Source organism: Octopus bimaculoides, chromosome 4 (genome assembly GCF_001194135.2).
Source record: "Octopus bimaculoides isolate UCB-OBI-ISO-001 chromosome 4, ASM119413v2, whole genome shotgun sequence".
Classification (NCBI taxonomy): domain Eukaryota; kingdom Metazoa; phylum Mollusca; class Cephalopoda; order Octopoda; family Octopodidae; genus Octopus; species Octopus bimaculoides.
Genome location: NC_068984.1, coordinates 64,501,043 through 64,516,757, shown reverse-complemented (window position 1 = coordinate 64,516,757; position 15,715 = coordinate 64,501,043). Strand labels below are relative to the sequence as shown.

The following is a 15,715-nucleotide window of genomic DNA, read 5'->3' as shown; positions in this document are numbered from 1 at the left end:
ATATATATATATATATATATATATATATATATATATAATATGTGTGTGTGTGTTTTTGTGTCTGTATTTGACACCTATCACTGCTTGACAACTTGTGTAGGTGTGTTTACATTCATATAACTTAGTGGTTCAGCAAAACAAACTGATATAATTAGTGCTAGGCTTAAAAAATAGGTCCTGGTGTCAATTTGTTTGACTAAAACACTTCAAGGCTGTGCTCCAGCAGGCCATAATCAAATGACAGAAACAAATAAAAGAATATATAGATAGATAAATGCTTGCATGCGCACAGACATGCAACACATATGTTTGCATGAATGTCTATGCGCAATAGTCATTTTCCATTCACCCTACTAACTAGGGAAATATGAAATATATTTTTCTGTGGACATGATTTCATACAGATAATAGTTTAATGATGGGCGTTCTGGTTGGCTTTTTCTTAACTCATTTTGTATTTATCTTTGTTGGTTATGCACACACATATGCACTCCCCAACACACACATATACACTCCCCAACACACACACAGTTATGCGTTATTAGTGTCTTTCTCAGTCTCTCATGGGTGCTGTTTAGACTAAGGAATAAAAAAACATCTATGAAGCATTATATTAATGCATTACTTTTGTAGTTATGGAATGATCAAAAGAGAGAGAGAGAGAGAGAGAGAGTGACATAGAGTGTGTGTGTGTGTGTGTGTGAGAGAGAGAGACAGACAGACAGAAGAGCTAATATACATGCAAGATATTGCAATTTGGCATGCATGCATTTACATACAAATGTTCTTTCAGTGATAAGTAGACAGATAAATAATAAAAACAGATGGGAGAGGAGAAAAAGAGATAGATATATATAGAGAGAAAGATGTGGGTGTATGGTAAAAAGCTTGCTTCCCAACCACATGGTTCCTGGTTCAGTCTCACTGTGTGGCACTTTGTTTTCTGCTATATCCTTGAGTTGACCAAAGCCTTGTGAGTAGATTTGGTAGATGGTAACTGAAATAAGGCTGTTGTATGTGTATGTATATATATACATATATATATATATATACACGATTTGGTCAACGGAAACTGAAAGAAGCTTGTTGTATCTATATGTATTTGCCTTTCTGTCTGTGTTTGTCCCCTCAACATTACTTGACAACCAGTGTTGGTTTGTTTATGTTTCCGTAACTTAGCAGTTCATCAAAAGATACTGGTAGAATAAGTACTAGACTTCAAAGAAATAAGCCCTGGGGTCAATTTGCACCTTTCAAGATGGTGCCCCAGCATGGCTGCAGTCAAATGACTGAAACAAATAAAAGATTAAAGATAAAACATACAAATCACACACACACATTTACTGACAAAGATAAAGAATACGAGAAAGAGGCACACATATGTATTCTAAATATTGCAGTTTTATATTTACACGCTTGCATACAACCAAGCACACTCGTACATAAACATTTGTACACACACACACACATGTGTGTGTGCATCTACTGTTTTTTTGTTTTTTTTTGCTGAAAACAACATTGCTTAATATTAATAGATATAATACCTCACTCTGTGGGGTGAATGGTGTTAGGAAGGGCATCCGACCATGAAACCCATGCCTGGTGCAGTCTTCTGCCTAGCCAGTTCCTGCTAAACAATCCAACCCATGCCAGCACGGAAGACAGATGTTAAATGATGATGATTATTTACCTATTGGTGTTCAAAAGATAATTAACTGATTTCTTGCACTCCATTTTTAATGGAAATGTTTTTAATTCATTATAGATATTTTATTATTTTTCTTTTTACACGTTTTAAAAATTCACTTTTCTCTTTCAACTTTTATTTTTTTTTTTTTTGTTTTGTTTTCATTTAAACATTGCAATATAATTGATAATTGTATTGTTCATTTGTGCATGTGCATATTTATACATGTAAAGAATCATTTGGTTGTCAGATAAGTGCAGGTATGGCTGTGTGGGGAGAAGTTTGCTTCCCAACCACATGGTTCCATGTTGACCAAAGCCTTGTGTGGCCCAAAAGTAGTTTTACAGTTATCATGTAGGCACTTTAAATTTCGTTTTTAAATTTCTATCTTACAAACTGAAAAGGGAGCTTGACAAAATTAACTAAATTAGCATAGTGTAATGGTTTCATACTTTTTTATAATTAAGATCTAAACTGTTAATATATGAATGCAAAAGGGATAGTTGAATAACTGTAAACCTACTTCTGGGCCATCCAAATTTTTGTATAATTTCTGTCTTAAGATTTAATCTTTGTTTTGGATTGAGAGGTAGGGATCAATAACATTTTTGCTATTATTTTCAGTGTTTACTGAAGCAAACTAGTCAAGATATTTTAAAGGGAAGATTTATAAATATGTAATGGGGTGATATATTAAATAATACGTGCAGGATATCCTTAACTCTAATTTTCTTCTTGGCAGGAAAACATAAAGGAAGACTTTGTAGCATTTGCTAGCAGCACTTAAAAAAGAGAGGGGAGATAATTTCAAGAACTTAATTACGCAAAATTCCTTTATGAGCATAAGCACAGTCATGGTTTTTATGATTAAGAAGTTTACTTCATAACCATATTGTTTGGGTTTATTTCCACTGTGTAGCAATGTTTTTTACTATAGTGTTGGGCTGACTAAAGTCTTGGAAGAAGCCTGTTGTACATGTGTGTGTGTCTGTGTGTGTGTGTATGTAAACATATATGGCCTTGCAGAAATATTAACCTGCTTGGAAACAGGTAAGTGTTGGTGACAGGAAGAGCATTCAGCCATAAAAAATCTGCCTCAATGAATTCTATCCAACTCATGCAAGCATGGAAAGTAGATGTTATGTTGATGATAAGAAGGAAAATAAAGCAAAAAGGAAAAAATCTGCAGGCAACAGAATGGATTCTGCTAGAGGCACTCAAGGGTTAGGTAGTTGTGTGAACCTGATGTCAGCTCAGAATAGTTTTACTTTGAACTCATTATAGTATAATTTATTGCATTTCTTTGTATGGAAGGGAATATTTTTTTTATCCTGTTTTTTTCTCTCTCTTTTACAGATTTTGGCATTAGCACGGGTGAACCTGATTCTAGATATTGTAAGTATTCAACAGTTATTATTGTGAAAAACATTTTCTATCTCACTAAAAGTAACATATGAGAATAGCATTAAAAAGAGCCTGTGAAAGGAATGTTTACATTTAATCACTGAATCTCATATATATATATATATATATATATATATATATATGTGTGTGTGTGTGTATGTGTGTGTGTGTGTGTGTGTGTATATAAACTTTATGTGTACTTTGCTGAGTGGATGAAGGGTTGAACCACAAGCTCTAAAAGCTCATATATTGCAGATGCCTCATTATATATCTGCATTGGTCATTGAAAGTGAATTGGTTCATATAATTGTAACAGATATAAATAAGTCTTTAGCAAATGCTATCTGCAATAGATTCACATCCTGTTAATCTTTCATCTGTTCAACGTTATAGGATCCAATGCTAGGCTCTGGACATTGTTAACCATTATAAATATAAGGTACAGGCATGGCTGTGTCAAGAAGCTCACTGTGCTTTCAGTACCTCTTTGAGCAAGTGTCTGAGCCAATCAAAGCCTTGTGAGCAGATTTGATAGATGGAGTCTGTAAAAGAAGCATTGTGCGTGTGTTTATTTACATCTCACGTGCTCTGTGCTGTAAAAGCCATTAGGAAAAGAGCACTCTTTCTTGAGAAACAGATATGGGATAGTGATAGGAAGGGCATCCAACTCTAAAAAAATAACACTCAACACATTCATCTAACCTGTGCAGCATGGTAAAATAGACAAAAATTTATGAAACACACATATACACACCCAACCAAAAACTCCTGCCCTACTTTGGTTTTCATATAGCATTACACTAAGCTGAGAGTTATTCTATGCCGTTTGACATACTTGTAAACATGCAAAAATCACTTATCCCAACTTAGCTAGGCAACTTCATAAGCTATCTGCAGAAATTAATGAAAACTAAAAAAGCAAACAAACAAAATAATCCTCCTTAATAGCATAAAGTATGTCACAGCAAGCTGATACAAGTCAATGCATTTCCAAGATTGTTCTAATTTTTTATGGCTTTACACATAAGTGCTGTCATTTTAATCTATCAGCCAAGCTTTTTGTATTTTTAGTAGAACACTATTTGGCAGATACTGAGATTTTATTTTTTTCAGATTTTCAAAGCTAGTTACAAGGCAAATTATGTTTTGGCAGATTATTTAGCATTAATGTATTTTGTTGTCAATGTAGCTATTTGTAGGTCACTACTTACCATCAGACATAACTGTTATTAGTCTTTAAAATATGCTTTAGTTGATTTCTTTAATTAGTTCTGTTTGCATTTTATATATACACACACACACACACACACACACACACACATATATGTATGTATGTATGCATATTAATAGCTTTTAAGAATTCATGCCTCTCCATTATATCATTATATTATACATACACACACACATATATACAGGGTGTAATGGGTAAATTGTCGCCATTTTATAGCTTTAATTTCATGCAGGTGCATCATTTGTTTTTGATTTTGTTGATTACACAATATAGTAGGGTCAGCTGGGCACCATCTGTGAGAAAAACAGCACAATGATGGAATTCACTCTGCCAGAAATTTGGAAATGATATGCTGTACTGCTTGGCAATACAAACATTTCAGAGTGTTTGGGTGTCTATCTGAGGACAGTGCAGAGAATTCAAAAAGAGTTGGATTAGTCTAATGGTGATTTCAAAGGTATGGCAGCTTGGAAAACTCACTCTGATTGTTCTGATCAGAAAAGAACTCCTGAATTTGTTGATGATATCAAGGCCATGATTCCTCCAAGTTAGTCAAGTCCATTGCCAGAGACATGGGAGTGTCTGAGTTTCTTATCAGGCAGGTAATGCATGAAGACATTTGGTATTCCTCATACAACAGGAGAAAGGGCCAATTTTTATCCCAAGCCATCATGGACAAGAGGGAAGACCACACTACAAAGCCTTTGAACAAACTCAAGCATTCCATCCAACCAGACATGTTTTGGTTTTTCTCAGATGAGAAAAGCTTCTGGTGGGATCAGATGGTGAACTCATACAACTGTTGGCTTGCCATGTCCCCAAAACATGTACCAAGAGTGACAAAAATCAACATCCAGTCAACATCATGGTGTTTGGAGTGATGGTGATGTTATGCATCCATTCATCTTCCCAGACTCAACATGGAGGCCTGGAGGAGGTAGTGCTGTCCTGGATCAAGAGGGTGGCTGTTGGAAGATCCTATGTCTGGCAACAGACTCTGCACCATGCCACACAAGCAGGAGAACCCGGTCATGACTCTCAGAAATTTCTGTGACCGCATCACCTCTAACATCTGACCACCTAGCTCCCCAGACTGCTACTCCCTTGATTATCATGTGTGGGGTGCAGTTGAGTGAGAGAGCCACAAAACTCCTTGTAAGACCAAACATGAACTGATGGCAAGGATTATGGCTGCATTCACTGACTTAAACAAGGAAACCATCCAGAAGAGTTGCAGGAAATTCAGAAGTCGTCTAAAGGCTGTGATTGAAGCCAATGGCTATTTTATTGAATACATTTACTCTTTAGTATTTCAAGGTATTTTTATGTAATTTTGGTAAATATATCTGCTAAAATGAGATGTCAGTGTTATTTTCATTTTTGCTTAATGTAGAAGACAATTTATTCACTGCACCCTGTATATACATATATATGAGTGCATATTTTTATCAACATGCACTCATATGTTTATACACATATGTGTAGTACACAATGCAAATCATAATGGTATACATGAACTAAAATACTACCATTGTACCAGTTTTGAATAAACAACTGCACTACACACACACACACACACACAAGCACACAAGCACACACACAAACACACACACACAAACACACACACACACACAAACACACACACACACACACAAACACACACACACACACACACACAAATAAATACATACATACATCCATGTATGTATGGACTTATATCGCTGTGTCTCACTGTGATATTAGCCAGGACACAGTTTAGAATGAGGATTGAACCACTGGGATTTTGTTGTTATTTATCAGCTCATTAGGAATCATTTTTTTACTCCCTAGAAGTTGAGATAACGAAGTGTATTTATTAAAATATAAAGATCGTGACCTTAAGGTGATGGGTTCAATTCATAGACCAAAAAAGACATTGTGCTCTTAAGTAAATGATTCATGTACATGAAACTTCATGTCCTGTGAGTTGGTATAGGTCAACAGAAACTAAATTGAGGTACATATGAGTGTGTGCAAAGGTATGTGTGAAAGTATACAATCCACATTTTTGAATGAAGCCATTTGAGCAAAACAATGACATTATGTTGACCTTCTTGTTGATGAATTCCCCTTTCAAAGACAGGTGAAATAAAAAAAAATCCCTTACATGGAAAGCTTGTAAGTGTTAGCAACAGTATAGGTAAAATAATATCTCAATAATAAGTCTTTGTCCAGTTCAAGCTAGTGAGGGAAAAGTAAATTAGCATTTGGTGCTTTCCATTTTGTGGAGTCAAGTTTGTCTCACTAGAGTCAAGTTTGTAATTCACAGCTGTGGTCTATTTTCGTGGTGTTGATGAAGGGAAACTGAATAAGTTATTTTCCATCATAAGTTCCTTCTTATTTGATATTTCTTCTTTTTGTTTTTTATTATATTTGTTATTTGGAAGCTATGATATAAGGAGAGTTGGGATTCACTATGACTTCATTCTCACCAGATCTCAACCATCTGTGAGTGTAAATTGCAGATGTCAGAAACTCTATAAACCATGATATCTGAAGAAACATGAATTTAAATGTCTGAGATGAGTTGTTAATAAGATTATATGTAATTAGTTGAACTGTTAATCTCGTCTAGAAAGATGAAAGATTTTTTTCTTTAAATGCTTACATCTGCTCTGTTTTAGTTGCTTTTATCTGACTCATCAGGTACCTTATTACTGAATGTGTCTATAGTACAAGACTAGATTCAAAATAGGAATCTTATACAAACAATTCCATGCAGTATTAAGGCAGCACCTGATACTAATAATTGGAAACTGAAATTTAGTTTAGATATTAATTTATATTAAATCATTACAAATGAATATAATAATCTGAAAAATTATAATGTTATGAATATCTATTGAAGGAAAAGTACCCAATGTAGACACAGGTGTAGCTGTGTGGTGAGCAGTTTGCTTCCCAACCACTTGGTTCTGGGGTCAGTCCTACTGTGTGGCACCTTGAACAACTGTTTTCTACTGTAACCTTGGGCTAACCAACACCTTGTAAGTGGATATGGCAGATGGAATCTGAAAGAAGCCTAATAAATATTTTTTCGCTTACATGTTGGTGTACTTACATCCCTGTAACTCAACAGTTTGGTAAAAGAGACTGATAGAATAAGTAGCAGGCTTTAAAAAAGTCCTGAGGTGGATCATGCAGAGTCCCAGCATGGCCACAGTCTAATGACTGAAGCAAGTAAAAGATAACGGAACGTTGATCATTGTGTAAAATATCATATAGAATGTCCAACCCTTGGTAGTATAGAAAACAGATGTTAAATGATGATGATTATTATTGTGCAATGCAAACAGTTCTTTGGGACTAGAAAAAGCTGCAATCATTTTAACTCTGAGGAGAGAGAGAGAGAGTAAGGGAGAGAGTTTCTAAAACATAATCCTGTTACACCAAACATATTCAGTTCAAACTTATAAAGCACATTCTTCCATTAGTTCTGAGCCATTACAAGAAGAAATAAGTATTACTTACAATTCAGTGTCTTCTAACCACTCAACTATAAAGTGTATGCTTCTCCTGAAAATTCTGATACCAGTTTTAAAACTTTTGCAGCTTATCCCACTTGTGTAGTGTTTATTCTAGATTATAAAGCATCTAGGCTATATTTATATTTGAACCAAAGTCAATAGTTCTTCCCCAATTTTATCATCTTTTATTTAATGTACATTTTAAGTTTATCACTTAGATTTGTTTTATTCTTTTATCTATTTTCTTAAAAGATATCTGAAACAAATATAAAATAAGTCTACTCCAAGTATATATATATATATATATACATATATATCAAAAGAATTTTATAATAACCTCTATTTCTTGCTCTTTTCAGTATGTGGGTTCAACTATAAGAGTATTTTAGCATCTTCTGGGTTTTTCACTTCACCAAATTATCCAGGAAAATACCCAAGAATAACGGAATGTCACTATCTGTTTTATGGTCAGAAAGGTGAAAAAGTAATAATTGACTTCACAAAATTTGAAGTTGATGGTGTTAAACCAAAGTAAGTAAAAATGCTCTCATTTCTTATTTTAGTAGCTGTTAAGATAAAATGGTTTCTTGAATTTACATTCTTACAACATCAAATATTGAACGGAAAATGTCTAGAAAACATTACATCCACAATCATCCATGTAATGTTACTGTAAGTGGACTATTAATCTGTAGGATTTGTGGCAAGAGTTCTTAAATTTTATTCAATTAAAATTTCTAATTTCTCCCCACAAAATGTACTAAATATGTGGAAATTAAGAAATTTCCTTTTGTGATATTCACATATTGATTTATTTTAAGTAGAAACAAATCCAATATTTTTGGTGGCTTGGGTGGGATAATTAATTGAATTATTGATATTTATTTTATCAATCGTTGATGGATGGAGGTACATTTGATCTCTGCAGCATTTGAAAGCCAACTTGACAGAGCTACAACTAAATACTGTAACATTCGGTTTTATGATAGCCTGGTTTTGCCATTTTAATTAAGAGCAGCTAAGATGTTTTACAACTGGAATGTGAGAAAGTCTTTAATCTCACTATTTGGCAACTAGAAATGGGTTATCATTTAATTATCTTATAATTCAACAAACTACTTCAAAGCTGTGGGAAATTTTAACTATAATAGTCACTCTACTGAATATTATATGGAGAATGTCCATTGTTGTGTCCAGGAGAAAAATAATTATCTCCTACCATCCAATTTGAATATATTAGAATATTATATAATAGAATTATTTTAATTCTATTCCATGATATTCTACTCTATTCAAATTTGAAACTGTTGCATATAAAACATAAAATATACAAACATGGATAAAATGACAAGAGCATATGTAAAAGAAGGGCTCTTTGTATAAAGGAACATTGTATAAAATGCATTAAACAAATGTGAACTTGTTATAAAGTAAGGGTTTAATTTTTATCATTTTAAGACTACAAATAGTAAAGTAGAAGCAGAACAAGGACATTTACAAAATTATTTTTATTTTTGCAGTACCAGTATATTTACAGAAACTTAATTTTTCAGTTTCATAATATTAATTCATTTCCTTTCCTTTCTTCCTTTCAGCTGTGACGAAGAACATAAAAGTGATTATGTTTCTTTCTCTAACTTCTTCACCACACAAGATAGAAAAATGGATCGGTTCTGTGGTTTGAGAACGGGGAAGAATAATACGGTCAAGTCCGATGGCGAATTTTTCAAAGTCACATTCAAATCTAATGGCATCTATGATGCCCTTGGTTTCATGGCAAAATATAGATTTGTACAAACAAACAATAAACAGTTACGTAAGTGTCCAAAAATGTTATTTATATACTGTTTTCCACTAAAATTAAATGTCATTGTTTAATGCTATTTGTATTACATTGTCACTAAAGGCCAATATAATGCCCTTGAACTTTGTTCCTTCATCTTTCATTGATCATTTTGAATTCCTTCATGTAAAGCCAACTTATAGCTTAAAATATTTGTGAAATAATGTATATAATTTCACAAAAATCTATCCTATAAATATATACTTTAAAGCGTATTGTAACAGTAATCTTTACCATTTATCTAAAGATTGAAAAAGATAAACCAGTTTTGCTGCTCCCTTTCAAAATTAATTGTTTTAGCAAACAAGTATTAATATCCAGTTTCACATTTAAAAACCATATCAAAATTGAATACATCACTTTGATTTAGAGATTTTTTGCCCTTGAACATTATTTTGAATACAATAAATGTGAAAATATCCCACAGTAAGATCAATTTTTATCCATTTAACATTTCAAATAGTAAAAAGAGTGTAATACAAGACATTAATTCATTGGAACTTGGAAATGTCTAAATGTCTGAGATAAGATGTTAAATTTATATATCAGACTTAAGCTCATCTTTGAAGATGAAAAATGTTTTGATAAGTTTATCTCTGATTGCCATTTAGAAATAAAGGTTCCAAGTTTGAATCCAGTCTTGTGCTATGCATACATCCAGTATCACTTGATGATGATCAGATATCAAATCAGTCTGATTTAATGAAAATATTTAAACATTTTTGTTTTGTGTGTGTGTGTGTGTGTGTGTGTGTGTGTGTGTGTCTAAAGCCAAAGTAAATAGTTGAAAACTTCCCATATAAATTACTTTTAAATAATACTTATATCTAATTAGAATAAAGTATGTCATGATTTGGATCAGGTTTGCTCTACATTCTTGAAGTAAATGGATAGCCAGCACATAACATAGGGAGCAAAATGGGTAAAATAAAAAATAAAAAAATAATAACAATGAAAATAATAAAGCTAATGGTTAAGCAATTTTGAATTTCCAAGTAAAATACCTTATTAGATGTAATTTTCATGATAAGATAAACATCTGTAAAACATTAGTACATTCTACCTTTGGGGATTTATATAAGTGACATACATTTTCACTGGATGTTAATCAAATCACTAAGTAGCTGCACCATCTTTCACAAAGCATTATCCACATGATTCCTTTTAGGGTCCAGAGGAGCTTTACAGCAAATAAGAGTGATTTTTTTTTTAGGCAGCCAAATTATTGTTCTATAGAATATGCTGCTTAATTAAGATGTTATATGGTATAAATACATTGCTTAATCTTTTATATTTCATAAAATCAAGTATTATTTCTAGAAGTTGGTACAAATGCATATTGGGAATATATAATTCTACTATATATTGGTAACTACATACTTGTGGTACTTAGATACGTTACTGTTCTCTCTCCACGTTGTCTTCTAATCGTTAACATTTCATGCCTCTGATCCTCACATCGCAGATGTGCCAATTTCTCCCTTCCTAATTCACCCTTAACTAAATATACCTGTCACATAGCTGCTTTTCTAGCCATTTGATAATGCTCCTTACTACCACTTAACTTCCTGGCTTTCCAAATTTCTCTATTGGCTGTTTCTGTACTATGACCTGTATTATTCAGTGATGTTATTTTTGGCTTGGTTGGGACTCTGCTCCAGCCACATGTTTCTCTGCTCCAGCCACATGTTTCTCTGCTCCAGCCACATGTTTCTCTGCTCCAGCCACATGTTTCTCTCAGTATGTAGTTATTGCTGTTAATGCATCATTTGGAGTTTCTGCAAATCTGTTCCCAATTAAAGCATCTTTTAGTTTACATATCTTACTCCTTTTTGCCTTGCATTTCTATGCCTGCCTAGCCACTTATATGTGTTGTGTATTGCATTCTTTGTCAGAAAAGGTTTTGGTATTTACAGTAGCTCTTCTGTTCCACTTTCTAGTGAGAATGTAATCCGACTTGTGTGTTCACCAGATTGGTAGGTGATGAGGCAATTGGCTGGTTTCCTAAAATGTGTGTAGCAAATTGTTAGATTGATTGCATTGCACAACTCCACAAACCTTACATCCTCTTCATATTTTGAACCACATCCACAGCTTTTATGCTACATAGGCTATTGATAAATATATTGGCCAATAATGTCTGTTGAAATCACTGTCAATCTTGCCTGTGGTGCATATGCAGAGATAACCATCATGGTTAAGTTACCTATAATTAGCCCCGTCTGAATTATCCTTTCAAATATCCTGACTGTCTGAATCACTTTTTCAACTAACAATATGCCTACTCCACCCCTGCTGTCACTATTACTCAACCCAGAAGAATTTGTATTGCTGTCTCTTGCCTGTGAGGAATTTGGTTAAGGATCCTTTCTACCTTACTTCTTGTACGCTATCATTTATCTCCACTCCAGCATTTTCATAAATGAAATGCAATTACTTCGTGATAAGGTTAATATTTTGTCCACACAGCTTTAGTTTGAAGCAAGACATGTTTACACATTCAGGTGTCTGTTTCTATAATGCTTGCTTGCTTCATGCTCTTGCTTGATCATGCATAGAACCTGCCAGGTCCATCAGTGCTCTTCATTGCTGAAAATCACATCCCAGCCCCTCAGCATCTTTCAAGGTGACATTGTGCCTCTGGAGATCTTCTCCAATATACATTCAGACATGTGCAGGGCCTGCCATGAGGCCTCTTCCAACCTGCACTGACGTGTTGGATGAGAGTAAATCCCTGGTAGGATGATCTCGTGGGAGACAGAGGACATATCCATACCAGTGCATGTGACAGATAGCTATGAGATGGGAGGCTGCGGGCTGATGCATGCATGCAGTTCTTTGTTGGAAACGTGATGGTACCACCTGATGCTCTCACTGGTTCTCAGGGTTTTGCTATCAAAGCTGTCAATCCTCTTTGCTAATATCTTTGAGAGGGGCCACATTTCTGCTCCATACAGGAGAATAGAGAAGGCCAATGCACTGTAGATGTGGAGTATTATCTTCCAGGAAATAGAGCAGTGGTACCAAAGGGGATTCAATAAGGAGTACATGAGCCCTGGCAGCCAGATCACATTTGCAGTGATCTCTGGGGGTCAGGTTTCCATAAGCATTATCATATTCATATACTTACAAATGTGTGTATATATATATATGTGTTTCTGTTCTATTTTTAACACTATTAACCGAGTTTCCTTTTTTCCATCTCTACCTTTTTTTCCAGCAGATGTACCTAAAACAAGTAAAGCTCCAAGAACATACACTATTGGTGGTGATAGCTGTTCTTTATATGAACACAGCCAACAATGGACGAGTATCTTATGTCTACTTGTATTTTTTCTGTTGTGACCGTTTTAATGCCACCTGCTTTGGATGTCAAAGAAAAAAATATATACAAATATTGAACTAATCAGCTGCATGCTTCACAGAGTTCTGATCCATATTACCTACCCACAACCATCAGAATAATATGTAGGCCTCAAAGAGGCTTACATGCTCTATAATCTCCTACCCAACAACTATCATCAGAAATAAGATAGGTTTTTAGGGGTTTTCCTCTATGATCTTATATATTATCCAAATCCATAGAAATGAAATACTAATTTACAGAAGAAAGGAAAAATTTATATACACATACACGTATATGCATGCATGTATATACACACACATATATATATATACACATATATATGCATGTATATAAACATGTATATACAGACATATACATACACGTATATTACATATATATCCTTGTGTTTTGTTTTTCAGTTTTTAGCATAAGTTATCCCAGCCCCTCAAAATTTATTACTTAATTTTTGATTTTCTGCTTTAAATCCAAATTCACTATTTTTATTACTGGAATTTAAAGACAGAAAATTGTTGCCTTTTTTCTTTCTTAATTTTGTCTATGAACCTAAACAATAACAATAATAATGTATTTTAATGTTTTAAGAAGAATCTTAGTGCCTAAGTATATTAACTTCAAAAGAACTGAAAGCAAAATATTAAAAATGTCTTGAAGACATTAACAAAGTTGTTTTCAATAATACCAAAATATTAGATTAATTTTTACTGTGATTAGGTAAATGAAATACAAATAGATAAATAATTATATATAGATTAAATATCTTAATTTGCATGAGTTTTAATACAAGAAAAGTTAGAATAACCAAACTTACCTAACAAGAAAAAGCATTTTTAATTTTATAAAATTTGCAAAATAAAGCATATTATATAAAACAATTTTTTGTTTTTAATTGATGATAATTATTTACTAAGTACTAACATATTCGATTCTGAACTCTTTGGAGAAGATTCTGAGTTAGTTGTGTGGTATAGCTGAAAGAAAATAAAAGAAAAGATGATATTCTTGACTCTAAGAAAGGAGGTAAGAGCTAATGGAGCATGCCTAGCACTGATTTGGTAGCTGGTTGTAAATGGTGAGCCTATTCTTCTGTTGAAGATCTGCATACATATTTTGTCTATGCATGTGGAAACATTACATTTATAATATTAAGGAAATTTGTTTTCTTATAAAACATAAAAAAAAACACACAGAAATCAATAAATAATAATTGCTTAAGGAAAGGTGGAGAAAATATGTTTTTTCTCTGTTCTACCTGCACATCCTTGTCAAATTCTTCATCACATAAAGAAGAAATACAAATATTACATGGAAAGCCACAACTATAACCAATAAATGAATCATTATCATAACAGAATAATTTATACAATCCAGGAAAGAAAAAAAAAATGGAAAGTAAATATTAAAAACCTTGCCAAAAGGTCATCACCGAAATGCAGGAAGATATGCTTCTTTGCGGTGAGTTTTTCAGGCAAAATGGCATTTCCGCTCAAAGACATGCGAATGCCTGCAATCACGGGATTCATTAGAACTGTATCACAACTGAACTCTCATCAGGTACCAGATTTGGTTCTAAGCTTCAAACTAGAAATCTAGAATACTAGATTGTTATTTTATAGCTGAAAGGAGAAAAAAAAAAAACGTGAATAAATTAATATAAGTGATTACTAACTAAAGAAATCATGAGATACTAAATATTAGGAAATGTAGTAAAATGAGAAAGTGAAGAAATAAAAATTACACTGGTGCTCATAAGGAAATAATAACAACAATATTATTAATCTAAAAACAAATTAAGATGTATGTAGTGAAATAGGAAGAAATTATTAAAAAGTGATAATCTTTAATAATTTAAATGCTTAATTTAACTAAATCGAGTAGATTGAAACTTAAAATCAAATAATTAAAATATTAATAAAGCAGTTAATCCTTAGCAAAAACACAATGCAAATGATGGTGATTCATAACAGTGAGATTTAATAAATTATCTGTTTGCTGGGACTGAACATCATTACTTGTGAAATTATTGGATATCTTCTACATCATAATTCAAATAATGATATAAGTATATATATGTACATGTGTATATATATATAGATAGCTAGATAGACAGATATACAGAGAGAGCAATAGAAAGTTAATAAGTACAGAGAGAGGGGAAAAATTATTTAAATTAGTTTAAAACTTATAAAGCAAGCCAAATGGTTTCACATCTCAATTGGAAGATTCGAGGGTTTTCAAGTGTGGCTACTTTCTAGATACTTGTGTTGATTTCATTTCTTTACTATTTTAATTTTTAGTTATGTATTATGAACCAATAAGTGGTTGTTTTTTTTTCTTTTTCCCCATTTTGTTTTTATCTATATATATATTTTTTTTTTAAACAACATAACTTGACCTGATCCATTGTAGATTTGCTGGTTGGGTTTATATTTAGAAACAAAACAAATTTATATCAAAAACTAGCATCTGATATGATGTGAAATAGTGATAATGTTCATCAACTTGCTTTATATGTTTTCAAAAGAAAAAAAAATAATATATATATTCAACAAAATAAAATCAAGAAGAAAAATAAAAGAAACTTCAAATCGAAACAGAATTTTGAAAGGTAAAAAAGAAAAGAAAAAAAAAGAAAATGAATAAACAATCAAGTATGAAGTCAAAATGATTGAACTGCTGT

At 32.8% G+C, this 15,715-nt stretch overlaps 1 protein-coding gene across 9 annotated transcripts in view; it reads left to right on the top strand.

The window, feature by feature from the left end:
• The window catches only part of LOC106882502 (bone morphogenetic protein 1), a 987,136-nt gene extending 971,465 nt beyond the window's left edge, over window positions 1–15,671 (top strand). For 7 of the 9 annotated variants that reach the window (XM_052967135.1, XM_052967137.1, XM_052967143.1 and 4 more), the window contains 4 exons: window positions 3,044–3,082; window positions 8,188–8,359; window positions 9,424–9,644; window positions 12,892–15,671. In XM_052967135.1, the coding sequence (XP_052823095.1) occupies window positions 3,044–3,082; window positions 8,188–8,359; window positions 9,424–9,644; window positions 12,892–13,016 (557 nt within the window). In that variant the 3' untranslated portion in view covers window positions 13,017–15,671. The remainder of the gene's footprint in view (window positions 1–3,043; window positions 3,083–8,187; window positions 8,360–9,423; window positions 9,645–12,891) is intronic. The other 2 variants (XM_052967144.1, XM_052967136.1) reach the window with 1 other exon arrangement.
• The last annotated feature ends 44 nt before the right edge of the window (window positions 15,672–15,715 follow it).